At 37.5% G+C, this 21,452-nt stretch overlaps 1 protein-coding gene across 3 annotated transcripts in view; it reads left to right on the top strand.

The window, feature by feature from the left end:
• Nucleotides 1-21,162, top strand: part of ccser2a (coiled-coil serine-rich protein 2a) — a 55,426-nt gene extending 34,264 nt beyond the window's left edge. The window contains exons 6-13 of one of the 3 annotated variants that reach the window (XM_058748801.1): nucleotides 3,734-3,839; nucleotides 5,254-5,422; nucleotides 5,607-5,672; nucleotides 6,290-6,388; nucleotides 7,602-7,712; nucleotides 10,913-10,994; nucleotides 12,920-12,959; nucleotides 17,530-17,738. In XM_058748801.1, the coding sequence (XP_058604784.1) occupies nucleotides 3,734-3,839; nucleotides 5,254-5,422; nucleotides 5,607-5,672; nucleotides 6,290-6,388; nucleotides 7,602-7,712; nucleotides 10,913-10,994; nucleotides 12,920-12,959; nucleotides 17,530-17,590 (734 nt within the window). In that variant the 3' untranslated portion in view covers nucleotides 17,591-17,738. Of the gene's footprint in view, nucleotides 1-3,733; nucleotides 3,840-5,253; nucleotides 5,423-5,606; nucleotides 5,673-6,289; nucleotides 6,389-7,601; nucleotides 7,713-10,912; nucleotides 10,995-12,919; nucleotides 12,960-17,529 lie in introns of all 3 variants that reach the window. The other 2 variants (XM_058748802.1, XM_058748800.1) reach the window with 2 other exon arrangements.
• Nucleotides 21,163-21,452: the final 290 nt, after the last annotated feature.

The following is a 21,452-nucleotide window of genomic DNA, read 5'->3' as shown; positions in this document are numbered from 1 at the left end:
GGATCCTGTAGGAGGTGGATCGTTTATAGACTTTCATTTTGATGGCGGAAAGGATTATGTGTTTATGAAACACGTGAATGAAATTAAATTATATTCCAGTTTTAAATATGCTTCTGATTACAGATAGCCTGGGATTACACAAGATTTGTATTTTAAAGACAACCGGTTTGAAGGGAGCATAGTTTGCTTTTTGGGTTAAAAGACCCAAATAGAGAGAGATGTAACATGGGCTCTTTTGGGCTTGTTCTTTATCTCCTTGCACTGGCTACCGGTTGCAGCTCGCATCAAGATCAAGACATTGATGCTTGCATATAGAACAACCACAGGCTCAGCACCCGCCTACTTCCACTCACTATTACGAATCTGCATCCCCTCCAGAAGTCTGAGATCTGCTAGCAAGCGACGCCTCATTGTACCATCACAAAGAGGCACAAAATCACTCTCCAGAACATTCTTGTTCACCATTCCTGGCTGGTGGAATGATCTTCCCACCCCTATCCAGAGTGCTGGATCCCTGTCAATCTTCAAGCAACAGCTGAAAACTCATCTCTTTCGACACTACTTGACTTCATCCTAAACTTAAAAAAAACACAAAAAAAAAAAAACACAATCTTTCTCTTTATTTATTCCTTCCCTTGCTAGCTTGTACTTATTTGAACAATGCCTGAGACTTGGTGTTACGAGCACTTCCTCTGTCTGTTTGCCTGTTCAAGATGAATCGCTTTATGTATTCCCCAATTGTAAGTCGCTTTGGATAAAAGCGTCTGCAAAATGACTAAATGTAAAAATTTCTAAATATGAAATTCGAATGGCATGACAATTAGATTAGACTGTACAGAAATTGAAATCTACACGCTAATACACACTATACAGTCACGCAATGCTGATGCTGTTAACATTAATAATTTAAGAATAAAGTATAACAATAATAATAATTTGCATGGTTTGATGTGATATGAGCTAACCGATCTTTAGATTAAATCAAAAATGCTTTTATATTTGAATTCATGTTTTGTGGAATGTAAAGTTGTAGAGACATGGCTGGCGAACCAGGACTTATTTTCCAACAGCTTGCGTTACTTTGTATTATTTTTCAAGACAGTGAGAGAAGTGCTTTTTCTGGATTATTTGTTACATGACTGCTGGCTGTTGTTTGGAGCTTTAGTTTTTGATATGTTTGATAAATGAATTATGAGTTAAAGCTTAGTAAATATGGTTACCTTTTCCCCCAGCAAAACCTTATAGTAAAATAACCTAAAACAGTAAGTCAAAATAACCATTTCATATGAACGTACAACTATTTTAAGATTTTCTTCATTTTTAGGCACCTTTTGACTTCTGTGGGGTTCATTCATTAGTGCTGTAATGTGACATGAATTTTTAAATATATAAATATTTAATTTAGTCTTTCAATTAATTTGAGGTCATAAAATGCATATATAATCATTATCAAGAATTAGGAAAAAGTCTTAAATTGACTAAGTTTTGCAAGTTATGCTGAAGGACACTGCTTGACTTTGCATGTCAACTGCCAAATACAGTCAAAAAAGACTAAATTAGTTATTAATGTAACCTTATACACTACCGTTCAACAGAAAGAAGAAATTAATGTGTGTATTCTGCAAGAACACATATATTGATCATCATAAATTGATCAAAAGTGACACTAAAGACAATTGTAATATTGCAAAAGATTTTGTTTTACATAAATCCTGTTTTTTTCATGTTCTCTCTCTATTAAACAAAGAGTCATAGAAAACTGTCATGGTTTCCGCACACACAGCTATTTTTAACATTGATAATAATAAGAAATGTTTCTTCGGAAGCAGCATATTTGAATGATTTCTGAAGGATCATGAGCCTTGCTGAAAATTCAGCTTTTCCATCAGAGGAATACCTTACATTTTGATATTTCAATTAAATTAAAATAGAAAACTGTTAAAAAAAGTAATTTCACAATAATGCTGTTTTTACTGTATTTTTGATCAAATAAATGCAGCCTTGGTGAACAAAAGAGACTTCTTTCAAAAACTTATAAAATCTAAATAACCCCAAACATTCGAATGGAAGTGTATATTAGTGTATTGTACTAACTGTCCTGTAATGGCACATACTGTTGAACAAATGCAAGTGCATAACAGTAAAAACACACAATAGTGCCTGTGTTACTAGCCTATCATGAATGAGTTGCTATTCAAGACAGCCCCTGCCAGGAATACTGAACATCAACTAAATCATCCAAGTGACTCTCTTAGTTTTGGAACGTGGCTTCCTGTTTTCTTCAATCTCAGAGTGTGCGGGTGAGGTCACAGGGTGGTTACGGGTTCTGCAGATTCCAGAGTCTTGTGTACGTAGACAAATTCCACATTAGGGATGGCAAACAAAAGACTTCGTACATACATTTTATAGATGACATTTAAATGAATGAGTACAAGAATGATTCCTGTTTGGGACCGTTCTTTCAGCTGTTTGTCCCATGTTAAAAATTTTTATTTTGAGCGTCTGTGTTTGCTTGAATTTTGCGTCGTTTCATGTTAACGTTCAGTGTTGTGATCTGCGCCATCAACAGGAATCAGTCAGTTTTACACTGCTGTGTATGTGTGTGGTATGTGTGTGTTGTATTTATAGCCCAGGGCATCATGCCCTGTGGTCATGTGAGAGGGGTTACAGAGCCAGAAAGAGCTAGAGGAGGGAATAGATGACTTCAGAGCCCCCTCCCCCTTGTCTCTCCCCTCCCCGTCTGTCTGTCTCCTTCCCTCCTTCATTCCTTCCATGGTCGATCCGTCCACTTGGCAGGCAGGAAGGCCTGCTGTTTTGACGCTAGTTCCTGTGACCAGCGGGAAGACCCTGCCTGAGGGCTGTGCCGACTTCGGCCGAGAGCACCACCATCAGTTCCCCTTCCCTCCTGAAGGCCCCACGGCTCAGGGATTACAGCTGTGTGTCTCTGTATGCGTCTGGTTCTGGTCAAATCTCCCAGGGAGTTCCCAGAACTCGTACATACACACACACACCCACGTTCCAACAGGGCGGAAAAGTTATTGGATTTGCAGATGCTCGGGTGGCCAGTGAGAACGTCGTAGGAAGTTTGACACAACTTTTTAAAGTTTTCTACATACTTTTTTCCCCCTACAGTTCTACACCACACAACTTTGGAATTTTTAACTTTGGAGAATTTTTGTCCAGCTGAATTTCAACCTTTTCTTTTGGATGTGTCAGTCAAAACAGACTCTGCTTTTAGTTGTAAGGTTATTTGTATTCGTGTGGGTGAGTTTTGGACTGTTTTTCGAGTCTGTTTTTGAGGCTCTGGCAGTGAACCGGACAGCAAGGACAAGAGGAATGTAGCAGGTCTGTTTTGGAGCTTAGTTTTCTGTCTGTTCTACTTGCTGTCGTACTTTGTGCTAGAAGTGTATAGAAAGATTGAGAGAGTGCTTGTGTGTGTGTGTGAGACGGAGACATTTCGTATGCCTCACTGTGTGTTAGTGTAAGTTTGCTTGATATCTCGCCTCAGGCTGTGTGAGTGCTTTGTATAGAAACTCTAAGAGCTCTGTGTTTGGAAGGACACTGCACAACCTCCCAGAGAACGATGACCTTCTTTTTCCAAAAAGTGTCTGTTTCTGAGCGTTTCTTGGAGACTAACTAAATTGTGTGGTTTAAAGCGAATTGGGTTTTGAGCGTTTGTTCAATGTGTTTGTTTATTTGTCATTGACTGCTGTTGACCCCTCTGTGCATGCAGATGGGATGGCCCACTTTGAGCGTTCTGACAGGGGGGGCCGGCAGGCTCAATGGAGGAGGAGACAGCAGAGATGGAGTGGAACGGATCATGCGCATAATGACAACAGGTGAATGCCTCGGAATACGTATTTCCTAATTAAACATGATACTAAAAACTTAGAACAGGAATTGATTGGATTCTGAAAAGTGAGTTACATACCGAAATCAAAAGCAAGTGTTTCCAATAAGTGGCTGTTAGGTTTTATATATTTATAATGAAAAAGTTTATACTATTATATTGACTATAAATTTTATTGTAGTCTAAGTGGCACGTTATAGTTAGCATCCAGGACTAGAACTGTAAAATGTATAATACAGGGTTTATATTAAATCTTTTTTTAATATTTCTTTCACTCTGAGGCACATACATAAAGTTTTTTTTTTTTTTCACCCTAATAGCTAATGGTTTGGGGTCAGTAATAGTTTTAAAATATTTTAGAAAGAAGTCTCTTATGCTCACTAAGGCTGCATTTATTTGAAAGTAAAAAAGTGCTATTATGAAATATTATAAATATTTAAAGGGGTGGTTAATTATGATTGAATTTAAGCTTTAGTTAATGTGTAATGTTGCTACTAGAGCATCCATGCTGAATCGGAGTATTAATTTAATTAAAAAAATACATGAATACCCCAAACCTTTGAATTTTAGTGTGGATTGGGACATATAGCCACACAAACTGTTAGTCAAAGGCCACGTTCACACAGCAGCAGAATACGGTTGTCAGTCCTGTATTTGAGTTCTTAATACGGTTACGTTCACACACAGTTCGGTTATTTACGGGTGTGACAACCGCATTCTGTTTTGTGTTCTGTGCGTGATTCAAATGCTCCACTCTCCACCCAAATTTAAAAGCTGCTGTCAGTTAATGAAGATTTGACGAAGAACTCGCGGCTCGATTGGACTCTTGTCGTGTCAGAAAGTGATGAGACTTTCAGTTTTATTGACGTCGCCATCTTTGATTTTACTTTGTTCACTGTCGCTATGGTTACTGGTAAGGAATACAGGCCTGTTGCACGTTCATACAGACAGTATTCTAAACACAACTGTAAGCTGCTGTGTGAACGAGACGTTTCGAGAGACACACCTGTAAAGAAAATGCGATTGTCAATCTCAAACCTGACAGTGTGAACGTAGCCAATGTTAACACTTTATTTAAGGATACTTTAATTGCCAGATATATACAGAAATAATATCTTCTGGTGATTTAGAAATAATAAAGGCAAGTTCCTGAACTACTTTACGGTCAAGTAGTCAGTGTATTCTGGTCGACATCATGAAGTTTGGTAGAAGCTGTTTTTGCAGTCTTTTTGAACTGGAGAGAAAGTTTTGACTTCTGAAAGTTGCAGTTTGTTTTCATCACTTCTGGTTTGAAAGATCAGGAAAGTCATGATACAACCCCTTTAATTCAGATTTTTTTCTTTTTCTTGTAATTTTTCTATAAACTATATTAAATCTGAACTCTTTCTCAATCTCTCTTTTAGACTGGTTGGGTTTCATTACGATCCCTGTCGTACAGGCCATCGGCCCCTCCATCCCGCAGTTCAACATGACAGTCACACGGTGGCGCTAGATGAACTCACTCTCAAGCATATGACGGAAGACTGCTCGTCTGTCAAATCACAGCTGCTCAAACTCAAGAGTCTGCTGCAGGTACCACGCACACACACAGCTGGAAGAGTCATATTTGCACTTTCATATGCAAACCCAGCTGTTACCCTCTGAGCAGCTTTTAGTATGTGTGTAGGGGTTAAACAAAAAGAGAGAAAGAATAAAAGAACCCGAGAAGTTGTAAACATGAGTTTCATCTCCTTGAACAAATTGTCATTTTATGTAGATGGATGATGGTGAGATTACTCCTGAGAGTTTGGATTCTAGTGAAGATGACAGCAGAGCCCAGCAGGTCTGTAACATCTCATAAACAGCCACCTGAATAGAGCTGTTCAGCTTGTTGTCCTAAAACCTGAAAAGAACATTAGCATTTTCAAGCCATGGACTCCCTCAGGAATTTCTAATGTATTTTTATAAAAGTGGTTTTCAAGTGCTAAATGCTTATACTTGAAGAGACTTCCCGGTTTGTTCTACATCATAAATTACACACATTCATTTCTTAAAACATGAACTTTGAAGCTGTTAAAATACACGTTGCGAGCAAGTTGCTACATAAAGGCTAAAACTATAAGTGCATGAGAATCCTAATGTAGCAGCGTGTGTTTTTAAAGCACACAACAGTTCCAGAATTCACATCTGAGCTGTGTAATTTATGAAGTAGAACAAAACATTAATATATCTCAAGTAATGTTTACCACAGACCTTATTATACTCATAAATTGCAAACTGCTGTTCTAAAAAGCCATTAGTAATTCCAGAGGGAACCCATGGTGAATTCGTCTTCCATTTTGGCCTAAAAATTGACGTCAACAGCAGCATGTTTTTTTCCATTCTGTACACTTGTTGTTTGTCTATGACAATTTAATATTTTTGTTTGATTTTATAATTTGTTTTGTATTTGCGTGTCAGATGGAGGAACTGATGAAGGAGGTGGCGCATCTCAGGGAAGAGCTGAAAAATAAAGATAAAATCATCACACGGCTCACTCATCAACAGCATCAACAATCTGTGAGCCATCACCATTCCTGACACATTCACACTTGCGCTCATTTTGACCATTTTGTATTTATTGAAAATACATAATACATGAGTGGCTAATCAGAGCCTGCAGTGTCTCCTGGAAGATGCTAAAGTCATGCTAACTCCATGTCTGCATGAGTAAGATGAAATCAGGACGAGATGTTCTCAGAACAAACCCACATCTCATATTGTTCATTAACTTCACCGTTGCAAGCCATAAAAACAGCGAATGGTGCATCAACACATGCACTTTAACCTTTAATCCCAATTACTGTCACCTTCAGTGAGCAATTATATCATTAGCGCTAGTAAACTTGCTCACCTCTTTTGCATTATGCTGATTGCAAAGCAAAGATGAAAGCAATTGAGATTTCTTTACATTAGAACAAGAGTATGTTATTAGTCTTGCTTAAGGCAAGCATCCGTATTTATACATTGGTTAGGTAATTTAAACTCTCCCTGACTTCACTACTGCCATGAATAATACCACAGATAATACCGAGGTGCTGTTACTAGCAACCCGATTTCAGAGTTTAGTTTTAATTTTAATTTTTTAATTAAATGGTTTTAAAAATGTTTATCGGTTCTAAGAAAATTTTGATTTCAAAACTACTTTGCATAAATATAAAAATATACAAACTTAATTTATTATGAATAATGTATTAAACAATTTATTATTATTATTATTAATAATTCATAATGCATTTTTACAATAGTTGAATGATTGTCACGTGTCAAATCGTTTCTAAGAAAATTTCAGTTGCAAATCTAATTTGCAAAACTTTAGATAAGACAAAAATAGTAATATATAATAACTAACTTATTAAACTTATAATAATAATAATAATAATAATTATTATTATTATTATTATTAATTTTATTAATAATATTCATAATTCACAATGTGTTGTATTTATTGTAGTTTTTTGTAATTATGTCACGTCTGTCAAAAATAAAACAACTAAACTATCAGTTCTTAATATTGTCATATCTGAACACTTTAAAAATTAGCTAACATAAAAATTCTGTATAGTTATAGGTTATAAAAAACAATAATGGTCAATTTCTCTCTACTAGCAATGCCCTGCAAACTAGCATTTTTGGGTGCAAGTTTTAAACGGATGAGATATTCAAACCATTCGTATTTTCTTTAGAACGTGTACAAATCTAATAATTATGGCTTTGATTCTTTTTCTTTCAGCCGATGAGATGTCAGTGTCATCAGCAGAAGTCAGGGGTCAAAGGTGAGAGAAGAACTCGTCATGATAAATCCACTCAGACGGTGTGGCGGCCGCCCCATCATCACCCCGCTGTGAGTCATTTCTCGCTATATGGCTAGCAACGTGCATGTCAACATGATCGCATCATCAAGGCACCCAAAACTCTCCCAAAATGTCAGTGTAGTGAGACAAGTGTATCTGTGTGTGTCCTTGGTTGAGCCTTCTGCCTCGTTTTCATTTCCCTCGCTAGGCTTTGTAGGTGGCTAGTTGTTTACAAAGGGGGAAGTAAATGTGCTGTCAGGGTTGACAAATCAGACAACACATTCCTTTCTGTTCTTTTCCTCTCCATCCTTCTCTCCCTCGTGTTCGTTTTTCATGGTGAAATAGTCGGATGCTCTCTCGGGACGCCCTGAGCTGAGGCTAGTTTGCCGAGGTGCCGATTTGGCCAATTTGCAGCTGCAAGGGGAAAACGGGCATCTACTATAGAGTGCAGAATGATTGTCATCTCCTATTTAAGTGAAGCCGTGCTGCACCTACTCCGGTGGTTTAGCTTTCAGAGCCCCAGCCTGAGATGTTCACCATGGGACGTGTTCTTATTGAGGACCGGCACACAATCAGTAAAGCTAACGGCACACGGCGAAAGACTGGAGTCAGGAGAGATTATAGGGAGGAGAGAGAGATGAGGGGAGTAACAAGCGATGGATGAAAATTTGGAAGAGGAAATGAGGAAGAGAAATAAACTGTTATAGGTGTTTGGGGATAACTGGACTTGTTCATTTTGCACAAGTTAGTGTTCAAAGTTTCGTTTTCTTTGCCTTTATGACTGTACAGTATGTGACTTTTAACCAACTTTTTTCTGTGGGACATAAATGAAGATGTTTAAAAGAATGTCCTGCTGCTCTTTTCCATATAATGAAAGTGAAGTGGCCATGGATGTCAAGCAAGATTATTCGTCAGAATTGAAATTTTATTTATTTATTTTTTGGGTAAGATATCTATTAAAATCAGTTCTTAGAAATGGCAAAAAATATTAGCTTAAAGAGAGAGTTCACCCAAAAATAGAAAATTCTTTCATCATTTACTCACCCTCATATTGTTCCACAACCGTGTGACTTTCATTCATCTAAGAAGCATAAATGAAGATATTTTTGTTGAAATATGAGAGGTGAGGAAATAATTAGAGAATTTTCATTTTGGTGAACTGCCACAGGTTTTTTGGCGGGATGTTAAAAGTAACATTTTGCATGATTTCATTATAAAGTAAGTTATCAATGATCAGTTATTAATTGTCAGAAAACTGCAAACAATCTAAGCAAATGTATAGCTTGTTAACATACTGTAATGTTTAATCTGTGGTTGCTGGCTTTATCATAACTCAAACACTCAAATATTTGTTCTACTTACCATGAGTGTGTCATGTTCCTGGACGGACTTCCTTTATCCTTGGAATAACATTCCTTCAGTCGATTGGACCTCACGCTTTCCCTAATTTTAAACTAATGCTTAAAATTAGCAGGGAAGACTGGGTTGATTGGACTCGTTCCTGTAAAGAATGTTGATTCAGGAAAACGTCCTACTTGTGTAAATGACATCTTGTACATGAATTATGTACCAGATATCATAGCATCTTTTGTTTACCCGAGTTGTGTCTTGTAAAACAGGTATTACATATTGTTCTTGTCTACACACTGCCGTTTTTAGAGAAATCTGCAAATTGCATACTAGTGTCTATACTACATTGAGTGCATACTCAGTAATGTTGCCTCTTGTTCATTTATGCATTAAGTGAGTCTTGCTGAGCCAGTATTTTGACTTGTCCACTTTACAGCTTATTCTGGCCAAGAACAACCCACTTAGACCGGAAGAAACCTGCTCTTATGTGCTGTATAGAGGCAGGTGAATCTGAAATTGATCATACCAGACTAAACTCTACATTTCAAATAATGCCAGAGAAGTCTCCATGAATGGTTTAGTCCGTCCAAAAGTACACATACTGTAATTTCACAGAGACAGAGTTAAAAACAAGTCAAATATACAGTTGCACTTGCTGTTTAGCCCATCAAACAAAACCAAATATTGTTCAATTTCAGTTTGAACGAAACAGTAATTTATTTCTGTTTTGAAATTTCATGTAAAAGTTTTAGTCTGACTCAAATCAGAGTTTTGGGGTCAGTAAGATTTAAAGGAGTCTCTTATGCTTAGAAAGGCTGCATTTATTTGATCAAAAATACAGTAAATAACAGTAATATTGTGAAATGTTATTACTATTTTATAACAGTTTTCTATTTGAATACATTTTAAAATGTGACTTATTCCTGTAATGCCTGCCTTTACTCCAGTGTCACATGATCCTTCAGAAATCATTGTAATATGCTGACTTGCTGATCAAGTAAAACATTTCTTATTATTATCAGTGTTGAGAATAGCTGTGCTGCTTAATATTTTTGTGGAAACTGATCTTTTTTTTCAGGGTTCTTTGATGAGAAGTAAAAAAAAACAACAGTATTTATTAAATATAGAAATCTTTTGTAATTATTGATGCCTTTACTGTCACTTTTGATCAATTGAATGCATCCTTTCTGAAATAAGTGTTAATTGATTTCCAAAAAGCAAAAATAAATAAATTAAATAATAAAAAACAAATAACATCACATAAAATAAAATAAATAAAACTTGTGCACTTGCTTCAAAAGATCCTTCAATTTTTTTCATGCATACTTGGACAGATGAACAACGTGGTTTATAAAGTTAAACAAGTCTAGTTTTCTGTTCATAATGAAAAGACTTGAGAGACTCAAAGCCATGCTCACTTTCTGGGCATCAGGTTTGCGCCATACAACAGTTTGTTTTGCCTTTATCTCAGTATTTTCCCAAAGGTGCTTCTAAATGGTATGCAATCAATTTTCATGATAAGATTTGTATGTTTACGAACATTATGGTTGAGTGTGACAAAATATTAGAGGTAAAGGTACATATATCTGATCTCAGAAATTTCCCCAGTACATGTGCAGTTTACACGCAAAAGGAAATATTATCTGTGAGATCTGTATGTGTTAGCTAGGAATATTGCATGCACGTATTGTCAAGCCTTGTTTTTCACTGATATTTCAGCCTGATGTTCAGACATCCATGGTAGTTTGTCTTCTCAGAGGAAATGTGTGCCATTTCTCTCTGCGAGGAGTTGTTCTTTCTAAACTGTGTGTTTTGTCTAGATTCACTGGGGTTTGTCTCTTTCCGCAGCTGTGCGGGTGTCGTGTGTGTGTGTGTGTCACGGTTTTTCTGTGTGTTGCAGGCTGTACCCACTCCTCTCTTCTCTCCCTGGCAGTGCCAGTACCAGACTGCACCTCGTGCCAGCATGCCTCAGCGCCGACAAAGTGAGTCATTAACCCCTGACCCTTTGACCCCATTCCTTTGGCAAAATGTTCGGCTTTCTTTCCACTACCCTCTCTGATTCTTTCTCTGCTTTTTCGTTCCCTTCTCTTTCAAAAGCTGTCTCCCTATGGGTTTATGAATATATACACAATATAGTAACACGAGGCAGTGAGTCAGGGCTGTTTAAGTAGGATATCAGTTAAATGAGAGAGAGGAGGAAGAGATGTGGTGCGAGACAGATGAAAGTGGAAGCGATTTAAGAAGGTTAGACAAAGTCAGCAGATCCCCGCTGGGCAGTTTTGAAGCGTCTCTGTCAGGTCTAGGTGGGTCACTGCACTGGTTGGATCACACCATCCGTGTGTTTGTGTGTTTGTGTGGATGGCCGTGCTGTGCCCTGTCTTCAGGTGTGTTTGTGCAGGGATTTTAGATACACATTGCTGTGCACCAGTGCGGTCAGTCGAAGAGCCAGCATTTGTTGTCTGAACCAGCATGAACACATGCAGCTGTAATAGATTGTGTGTGAGAGGGAAAGAGATATGGGAGTAACAGGATTCACTGTAGAATAGCATTTTTATTTGCTTTGGCAAAATTAAATGTTATGAATATTTTTCTGAGTATAATTAATAATGGACAAACAGGTAGCCCTGTCTCAAACTCATTCCATTAACTGAGTTTGAAGTTGGCATGTCAGATCAAACAGACGGAGCTGCAAAGCCACAGGGAATTCAACCTACAAATGGTTATAATTGGTTATAGTTGTCTGCACATTAACCTGGGATGGGTGTGGAAGCCTGTTTTTGCCTCAGAATCAAAAATCAAATAACAAATCTGATGTTGTGAGAGATTAAATCACATTGTGACAGTCACAATTAAGAAAAATGTATATAAGATATATATATATATATATATATATATATATATATATATATATATATATATATATATATATATATATATATATACTATTGTTCAAAGGTTTGGAGTCAGTATGAATCAAATGCATCAAGGTTTCCACAAAATGATAAGCAGAAGAACAATTATTTTTTGACAAATGTTTCCTGAACATCAGATTAATATATAAGAATGATTTCTAAAGGATCATGTGACACTAAAGACTGTTTTAAAAGTTCAGCGTTGCCATCACAGGAGTAAATTGTTTTAAAACATTACAACTACATTTTAAATAACATTACAAATTACTTTATAAAACTGTTTAGAGCGCTTTAGAAAGCAGCATTTTAATAATGAAATTGTGAAGATACAGTCACAGTTGTATTAATTAATTACTTTTCTTAACTTAGAGGTGGAAATGAGCTTCCATAGATTAGATTAGATTAGATTAGATTAGATTAGAAATAGTATTTTACTTTGGGGGGGGAAAAAAGCAATTAATGTTTTAAAAGAATTGACTCCTTTCCAGAATTTGAAGTCCTTGTTAATGAACTTGGAACTTGTCATTATACCAATATTTCTAGCAAAAATTCAATTTGCAGTAAATTGCAGATAGTGTAACTCAGTGTGCACACAGTAAATGATTCATTTGTATTGTCCTTGGTATGCTTTTTTTAATTTATAAATTTTTTAAACTTTTTTTAGTGGAGGATTCTGGTGTATATCATGAAAAATAAGTGAGGACACCAGTTATTTAGTTTTGCAAGAATAGAGTTGTGATCATTTGAGAGAATGTATGTTTTGCATTGTAAACATTACTGTAGTTCAGATGCGTTTGGTGTCTTCCTCAACAGATCTGACCCGCTTCCTTTCTTGTGTTTTGTTTTTACTTCGTTTGTTTTTTCTTTTCTTTCTTCTCTCCATGTTTTCCTCTCTGTCTTTTCCCTTTCTCTTTCCTCTTTTATTTCCTGATTGGATGAACTTGTGCTCTGTGTTGTTTCTCCCCCTCTGCCTATCCCATAATACCCCGGAACAGGGGTGGAGCATCTTGTACATTACTTCCGTGACACAGCGTGGTACAGTAACATCTACTAAAAGCTTCACCCTTTGCATGGTCACGTCACGTGACGTGAATGAATGATGCATGCTTTTTTTGAGTCTGATTTTGATTTTTGAAGCATGGATTCAATTTTTTCCCACACATTCACATACAAAACAAAATACAGGTGGCATGAGACTTTTTTTCCTGACTCTTTTGCCCAAACCACCTATCTGAAGTCCTAATGTTTCTGCTCATCTCTTCCTCCGTGGGCTGTGATTGCTGTGGTTGTGTCAGATCTGTCTTTGCTCTGATGGAGCTACAGTGTTTACTGGTGTGTTCTGAGAGACCCACTGCTTCTCTCAGCCTGCTTCCAGAGACTTTATCTAAACAGTCATCAGTCTGCACAGGTGAACCAGGGTTTAAACATCTCAAACATACACACACAAGCAAAGAATTAGCCCATAGTGCAATTGTCCTTGGTCCTGTGACTGCACAGGGAGACGCTGAACCGTTTTAGAGGACAATTAAAATAAAATGAACCGATAACTCCTTCGGGATTCACATTATAACCTCCACTTCTACAAACCCAGGATATTAAAAACTCTTCTATTATCAAAATGGCCACATTTCATCAGCCAAATCTTACAGTAAGATGAATGACTGAATTAAACCCAGACTTTATTACAGCTCTTTCTGTTGTAATATCCAGCAATCGTGTTACGAAGTTATCTTGTGAAACATTTTGGAGGCAGTTGATTCTCCCTGCTCTTTTTCAAAATATGGATGCTTTTTATAGGGCTCAACAACAATAATGTTTTTCCTCTTGGCCAAGACAGGCCAGAACTTCAGATTTTCATGGACCTCACCACAAAAAACAAACAAAAAACTGTTTTTCATTTTCAATTAGTAGAGTTTTCTTTACAAAAAATCACAATACTACCTGGAAATTATGCAACTATACTGTAACCATGTGAAAGCTATGATTTCACATTATTTTTTCTAAACAATTCTAAAAATGTTGTTGCAATTTTAGCACATCCTCATTACTAGTGGTGTTATAGTCACTTTTCCTTTCAGACATATATCAGCAGTATTTAACAATGTTCGATAAATCACACAAAGCCATCAGGAACACAACATATCTAGGCTAATCCATTAATATAAGCATAGTGACAACTCTGCATTGTTCTGCTCAGCCATCCTTAATATTGAGCCCTTCTCTGTAAAGAATCAATCCTCATTCTTCTGGAAACATGTCAGATACTTTAGGTACTTGTACAGAAACTCCTTTAAAAAGTTTAGGTTTCACACAAATTTTGAATTAGTCCACAAAGGCAGAGCAGCATGAAATCTGTTTGACATCTTTGTTTTTTATTTTACTGTCTTGTAGCTGTTGTTTGTTTGGTGCCGCATGATTCCTTTGTTTTTATAATGTTAATATTGTGTTATGAAACAGATATTTTGAACTCCGAATTATAATTAGAGCCTTGTTTGATGCCGATAAAAACACCTGTGATGAATTCTGTATTAAAGTTGCTTTGTTGCTTGGCAACCCCAAAACGGCCTGGAGTCAGTATAATGAACTATATTTCTTGGCACAAGAATTGTTTATCGTGTGCAAATTATTTATTGAACTTTGGTGTCATTTATCATAATGCTGTTGCCGCCATTTTATAAAAGCAATAAGGCTGTGAAGCTGTTCATTACAGCAATTTAAGGGTTAGTTAAGGGTGTTTTAGGTACTCATCTTTGCATTATGCTTAAGAACATACCTTAACCATCGTAAAATCACTGTAAAAGTGTCCTTGAGTGTCTCATTGCTTTTATTAAAGTGCAAAAATGGTGTTAGAACAACAAGCTAAGATAGTACACAGCACAGCACTCTTCAATAAATATTTTACCCACTATAAACAATTTATCTGCCATGTAATATAGTTCATATTGTCATGGGAATGTCATCCTCCTGGAACTGGGCAAAAAAATAAAGCAAGGCATTAAAATGAATGAAATGAGGAAAATCATTTCTTAGTTTAAACAGCTCATTAATATCTGTTTTAATCATTTCATTCATTTAATGATTCTGAAAGTAGTATTGAAAAGAGTAAAGGAGTTATCAGTCAAAGTTCTTTCTCTATCACATAGGAGGTGCACTTCACATCTGTTCTCATTTTTAAGCCCCACTCACATTGACAGTGATTTGAATTGACCGAAAGTTGACCATTGAGAGGTTTCACGTATATGCAAATTTAAGAAAAAAGCATGGAAATTAAATTTCAGATAATCTGTGTTTTGAGTGATAATCCATGTAAACGGGACTTCAAAACAGAATTTAAAAAAAGGTTACAGTCTCTTAGACTCGTCTGTTCTCACGGAGAGACAGAGACGGCCAGAAATGAATGCATTATGAATGTGTTTTCTGCAGGTGTCCGTACACGTCTTTCCACCCCAGAGACTTTGTGACGTCACAGAGGATGTGACCGTCAGTACCTCATTCTACAAAATTCGCTGACAACTCTCCTGCGCACACACCCTCGCTCACACGCTTTTACTCTCTTGTACCTGCACTGTACGCTTGTTCCGTGTTCTTGCTTTTCAGCTGTTGTTTTTTGCACTCTCTAGTGGATTTTTAAATCGTAATGCTGTACATCTCTCTCATTCTGACAATTTCTCAGCCCTGTGTGGTCGGGCTTGTTACAAAATTGTTTTGTGATGGTATCTGGAGATAATACACACCGTACAAATGGTCTCCAGCTGAATAGAAATGTGGCAGGCTGCATGAAACCAGAGTTAGCCAGTTGGGGGTGCTGTGGTTTCAGTACAGCAGTGCTCTTTAGCAGCCCATGAGAGACGAAGAGCGTGAAGGAAACAAGGACTTACACCTCTGTCATGGTGCACAGTTGTCTTTACTGAAACTCACCTGCATACGTGCTCATCCACCCAAAACCTTTCTATTACAGTAACGCTTGGTTCGCAGCTCAACAGCCTGCTGACCACACGCATCTCGGCACATCCTGGCGATGTTCACAGAGCAGAAGAAAACAGTTGCCAGTGCTGTTTTAGAATGCTAAAAAACCCAGGCTTGTGTAGAGTTCAGAATTAAAGAATCAGCATGAATTTCAGTTTTTGTGTGTGAGTGTGAATTAAATTGGCCACACCCCACAGAAAGCTGAATTTGAATTACAGAATTATGGTTCCAGAAGTAAAAATCCCATTGAATGGAAATAGATTTTTAACACTAACTTTTTAATGATAAACCTTTAAAGACAGACCTACTTTGAGCTGCATGGTTGTTAATCAGTGTTTTATGCTTTTTTGAAGCCATCAGCCTGCATTATTTCAACTTATTTTTTAAATAGTGTGTTTAACAGCAGAATTCTGGGTGGAAAACTATATTATGCAAAGAAATGATTTTTATGCAAAGAAATATACACTGGTCAGAATCATGGCAAAATACATCTCAGTATCCGTCCAATTTAAATGAAATCCCTCCTATACTCTTAAACTACTTAAATATTTGTGTATATTTAGTTTTTATATGTAATTAACACATTTAAATTAATAGTTTTATATTTCTCATCTTTAATGATTCCTCATCCTTTGTGAGAGGTTGGTTTGGTTCGGTTCATGGCTAATAACTCTTTAACTGAGAATTATTATTATTTTTTTTTTAATTGCTATGGAAAAAATTCTTCCAGAACCAAGTGGTTGGGCACTGTTGAACTCTCTTAAAAGGAATTCAAAAATAAGTGCATTCTGGGAAATTATTTTTCATTTTTTTATTTTTTGTGCACCCTGGTGACATCTGTGACATCTTTTGTTTAAAAATGACAATAACAGTTTAGTTTAGGGACCAATTCTCACTGTTAGCTAGTTGCTTATTAGCATGCATATTACTGGCATATTGGCTGTTTATTAGTACTTATGAAGATCATATTAATGCCTTAGTTTGCATGACCATATTTTAGGTCCAGTAATCCTACCCCATACCTAAATCTAAAAACTACTTTACTGACTATTACCAAGCAGAAAATTAAGAGGTTATTGAGGCAATAGTCATCGTTATTTGTTAGTTAATAGTAAGAATTGGTCCCCAAACTAAATTGTGACCAAAATGACTGTTTAATGAATTTATTTGGATTTCAGTTCATTTTCTACTTCTGTGCAACCAAAATTCATCCATTTTCATACATCCTTCATCATCTCAGCATCCTTTCATCTTATTTTAAATTCAGGGATTGAATTGGAATTTTAAAAAGCCTTCTTAATTAATTTCTGAATTGTGCACACCCCTGGTTCAAGCACAATTTGGTTTTGAAGGAGATAACCACACTCTGTAACTATTTAATTACATTTAAAGTGACTATTTAATTTCTTAGACTCACAGCCAAATTTTAAGACTGAATTTGACTACCCATTGCTGTGTGAATAGGACTAGCAGCAGTTGCTGTCAGTTAAAGTCCTTTTATAGGCTCTTATAAGCTGTTCTATGAACGGGACCGTTTGAAAGTCACACAGATATCAGTTCCATACACTTACTATGGGATTGTAATCCCTGATCGCAGATCTCCATCCTGAGAAATAATGTTCTGTTTTGTCTTCTGCAGCCTCAAATACTTCAGCCCATCAGTCACATCCCCAACGAGCCCCTCATCCAGGGAAAACTAGCAAGAACAGTCCCCACCGGGGGCCACAATGATGCCTGCACCGAAGAGGAACGGCCTCCTACGTCCTGTCTTCCAGCCCCCTGCACCGATCCAATTCTTCCTCCTGTTAAAGACCCTCACGTGGAGTCGAAATCTTTGCCTGACCCAGAAGAGCTGAGCCGGTTGCTTAGCACCCACCTTCGCATACAAGACAACAATGAGAATGACTCACCAGGGGCTGGAGAACAGATTGCGAGACCGACCCCTGAAAGCCATCAAAATAAACTCCTGCAAACACCTCACCCCTCGTCCTTCTTCAGCCCGCGTGTCCTGCAGCCTCCACGTCTACACAAACGGGTAACTCTCCCTGCTCTGTCTATAGGGGGCGGTAGTGGGTCAAACCTAAAACCAGGACCCTCAATGAACCACACGGCTCAGCAGCTTTCTCCTCCACCTCCGTCCAGAGGTTTGCCATGTTTCAGTGCAGGGAACCTCATTGTTACTCGCGGTCAGCTATCCCAGCCTTGGCCAGCAGTGGTCAGGAGTGAGGCTGACCCACAACGCAATGCTTCGATACCACTCGGTGTCTCCACATGACTTGCAAAGCCAAAGATCCACTGAGCGTCAGCTGCAGCCATAGACACTGATAAGGCTACCTCCCTGAACGCATGATCACACATGCGGCTTGCACTAGATGGTGGTGTTAGTGGCTAGACAACGTTTTAAGCTAAACAAAGCAGCTAAGCTATCGCATCTAACTATGCAACAAAAAGTAGTCACAATCAGCGCTTCTGTCGCACAAAACCGCTCTATCACTTCGAAACTAAAAGATCATAATTCCTTAACCACTAAGAAACCTTTACCATTCACAATTACATCATCCATACAAGTTGAGCTCCTAATGGATTGACAAACTGAAGGAAAGATTGAAATTCAGTCTAAAAGAGAAGGCAAACGCAGAGAAAACGAGCACTAGAGAAGTCTTTTTACTGATACTCAACAAACGTCAAAGACGAGAGTGCTGTGCCAGACTGCCTGTGGAGATTATTCAAGACCCTCAGTGTGTGGCTATTTCCCCGTGTGGTGTGCCCTCAGGATGCCAACTCATTTAGTGGGTGAATCTGACATTTACATCACCAACCTCCTGAGGTTTAACTGCAAAAATGCATAATATTGTCTACGCAGCCTCACGGATCTTGTCTTAAAGAGAGAGAGTCCTGTGACCCAAGTCTCCTCTCCAGTTTCCGCAGAAAAACTTCTCCGTCTGCTGTGATTTGATCTGTTTGTGTATTACTTTATGCCTCATTTCACATCCTTGTCTGAATTCACCACATAAACACGAAGAAAACAGTGCAAGCTACACAATCTCTTTGTTTCAGCATTCTCATTCCTACGTCTTGTTTCTCAGTGCAACAAAGTCTCTTTGACCTGTAGACACAGTGTTTTTTTGCAGGAGGGTGCACACGCTGCTGTCTGTGCTTCCTTTGTTTACCCCTTGGCTTCAGTCATGATCAGCAGATTTCCATTTTAATTAGGCTTATGCCTCATGTATTAACAAGGTTCTTTTTCTTGATTATGGATTATGGCATGCTCAAAGCATAAACTTGCTTTTTCACCCCCCATTAGTTCCATACAAAATTGTTATAAAGCTTTTTAATTATTTATACGCTATAAAGATGTTTACAGTTAAAATGCCTTTATTAAGCTGTTCGGTCTGTTCCAGTGCTTCAGGAAGAACATTTTTGCCTTGTCTTTGGAGCCGAAATACTCTTGCAGTGAAACCTTAAAGGTACACTTGAGCAAGTTCTTAATTTTTGAAAAAGATTTTTGTCTTGATGTTGCACTAACTTATTTTTGGCTCTGCAAGCAATGATACTTTAAAAAAAAAAAAGGAAAAAAAAAAAAAAAAAAAGGAAAGATGGTTTCCGGTTTGTTTTCCTTATGGAAGGTCAGATTCCATGTGTCTCAGAAGGTTGATAAGATTGTCAATAATTTGAGTTTTTGTGCTTTTGGCATGCCTTGATACATAATGCACACTGTAAAACAAATATAAAACAAGATCCACTGCATGGAAGCACATGGACTTATCTGTACTATGATTTTAAATATGCAAGAAACAATCTCTGTGTTTATGTGCAATATATTTAACAGAGTGTGTATACGTGGATGTTTATTCTAAAGCAAAAGTGATTTACTTCCATTTCCGAGGGGCTTTGGGTATTACCGCATGCTCACACATGGGCCACATACTTCTAGACACACCCTACGCGGAGATGGGCAGCCATGTCTAAAACCAACTAAAGTAAATCAGAAGAAGGATATTTATGTTTGTGTGTTTCTCTCTCACCCAACTCTGTGGTTATACTAAGCAGAAAATCAATGGAGGGCTTGTTTTGTAATGCTCTGGAGGCACTTTGTTTGTATTTCTCTCTCTCTTTCTGTCTCTGTTTTTGTCGCTGTATGTGTGCAGGAAGAGAGGTCCCACGTAATACGCTGTCTCCTTGCTAATGCAAAGTCACAGAAGTACATTGATTCCGTCTGCTGTGGTCAGAGGTGAATTGCTCATGTCAATGAGGTGTCTGTTTACAGATAGGAGCATCTTCTTTCGTTTGTCTCCTAACAAATGAGTCGAGACAGAAAAAATGGTGTATAATTAAAGGGATGGCTCACTCAAAAAACCCTTATGTCTTTCCTAAGTATAACTACTTTCTTCTGTGGAACACAAAAGAAGAAAGCAAAATGCCTGTATAATGCAAGTCAATGGACAAAGTTGAAATGACACAAAAACAATCCCTGCTCACGTTTTTGACCACATAGACAATAACAGTTAACAATTTCTTTAAAATGTGTTCCACTGAAAAGAGAAAGTTACAGGTTTATAATAACATTTTCATTTTTGGTTAAACGGAGATGCAAAAACTGCATTGTTTCAGGAATATCTGTAAACTCAAAGACGCTGTTTCCTTTCACAAATCGCCATTGAGATGCTGCAGTATGAAAAAACATGATCAAAAACAATTAGCTGCTCCATAATAACACTAGGTATTAGATTTCCAAATTGTTAAAATGCACCCATGCAAAGACCTTGTGCTGTTGTGTAAAATACATTTATGACTTGCTGCCCATGTGTGTATTCCTCTGGGTTCTTTTCACCTGGACGATTCTTTGATAGCATGAAGATGTCTGGAACAATAAGCACTTGCCATAAAGTCCTTTTTTTTTTTAAATCTCCAATTTTTCCTTCCATATAGTTCATGTCTTGCTGTGTTTTTCACCTGTTGTGACCCGAGAGTATGCGGCATTGTCAGAATGCTACCGTTGCTCCATTTAGAGCTTCTTGAAAACAACAGCTGCCAACCTGTTTGTATGGACAGAAGAGATGTTTACTAACAGAGGAATGAATTTTTGCACTTTAAATGACCCGTTTCAACCTCCACACTGGAGAGACTGTAGTCTTTTTGACCTGATCTGTTTGATTTGCTGTCATTTTATTGTGTGCAACTACTTTTATTTGGCTGTTTGTGTCTTGATGTTCTGTGTGCCCTGGTCCAGTGGAAGGTGTGAGACTTTAATAAAGTGAAGGAATAAGATTCACACTTGCTGTTGCGTTTTCTATGTGTCAGACACATTCATTTGTGTGGATTGCTGCAGCTCTTCCTAGCAATATTTTACACACCACAGTATTCCTCTGCAGATCCTTATACATTACATTCAGGGCTGCTTTATGCCACCCTGCTCATTATAATGTACAGCCACATATTGTGAAAGAATTGTCTAATATTCTCGGAGTCTGCCCAAACGCTTTATATAAACAGCCTTGACAATATAAAGACAAATAAGAGCTAAACTTACTTCAGCATTTTCTGAAGAAAAGTTTCAGCATT

The sequence above is a fragment of the Onychostoma macrolepis genome, chromosome 17, assembly GCF_012432095.1.
Source record: "Onychostoma macrolepis isolate SWU-2019 chromosome 17, ASM1243209v1, whole genome shotgun sequence".
Taxonomy (NCBI): Eukaryota; Metazoa; Chordata; class Actinopteri; order Cypriniformes; family Cyprinidae; genus Onychostoma; species Onychostoma macrolepis.
The sequence above is the reverse complement of the archived record's forward strand: the minus strand, read 5'-3'. Positions and strand labels throughout refer to the sequence as shown.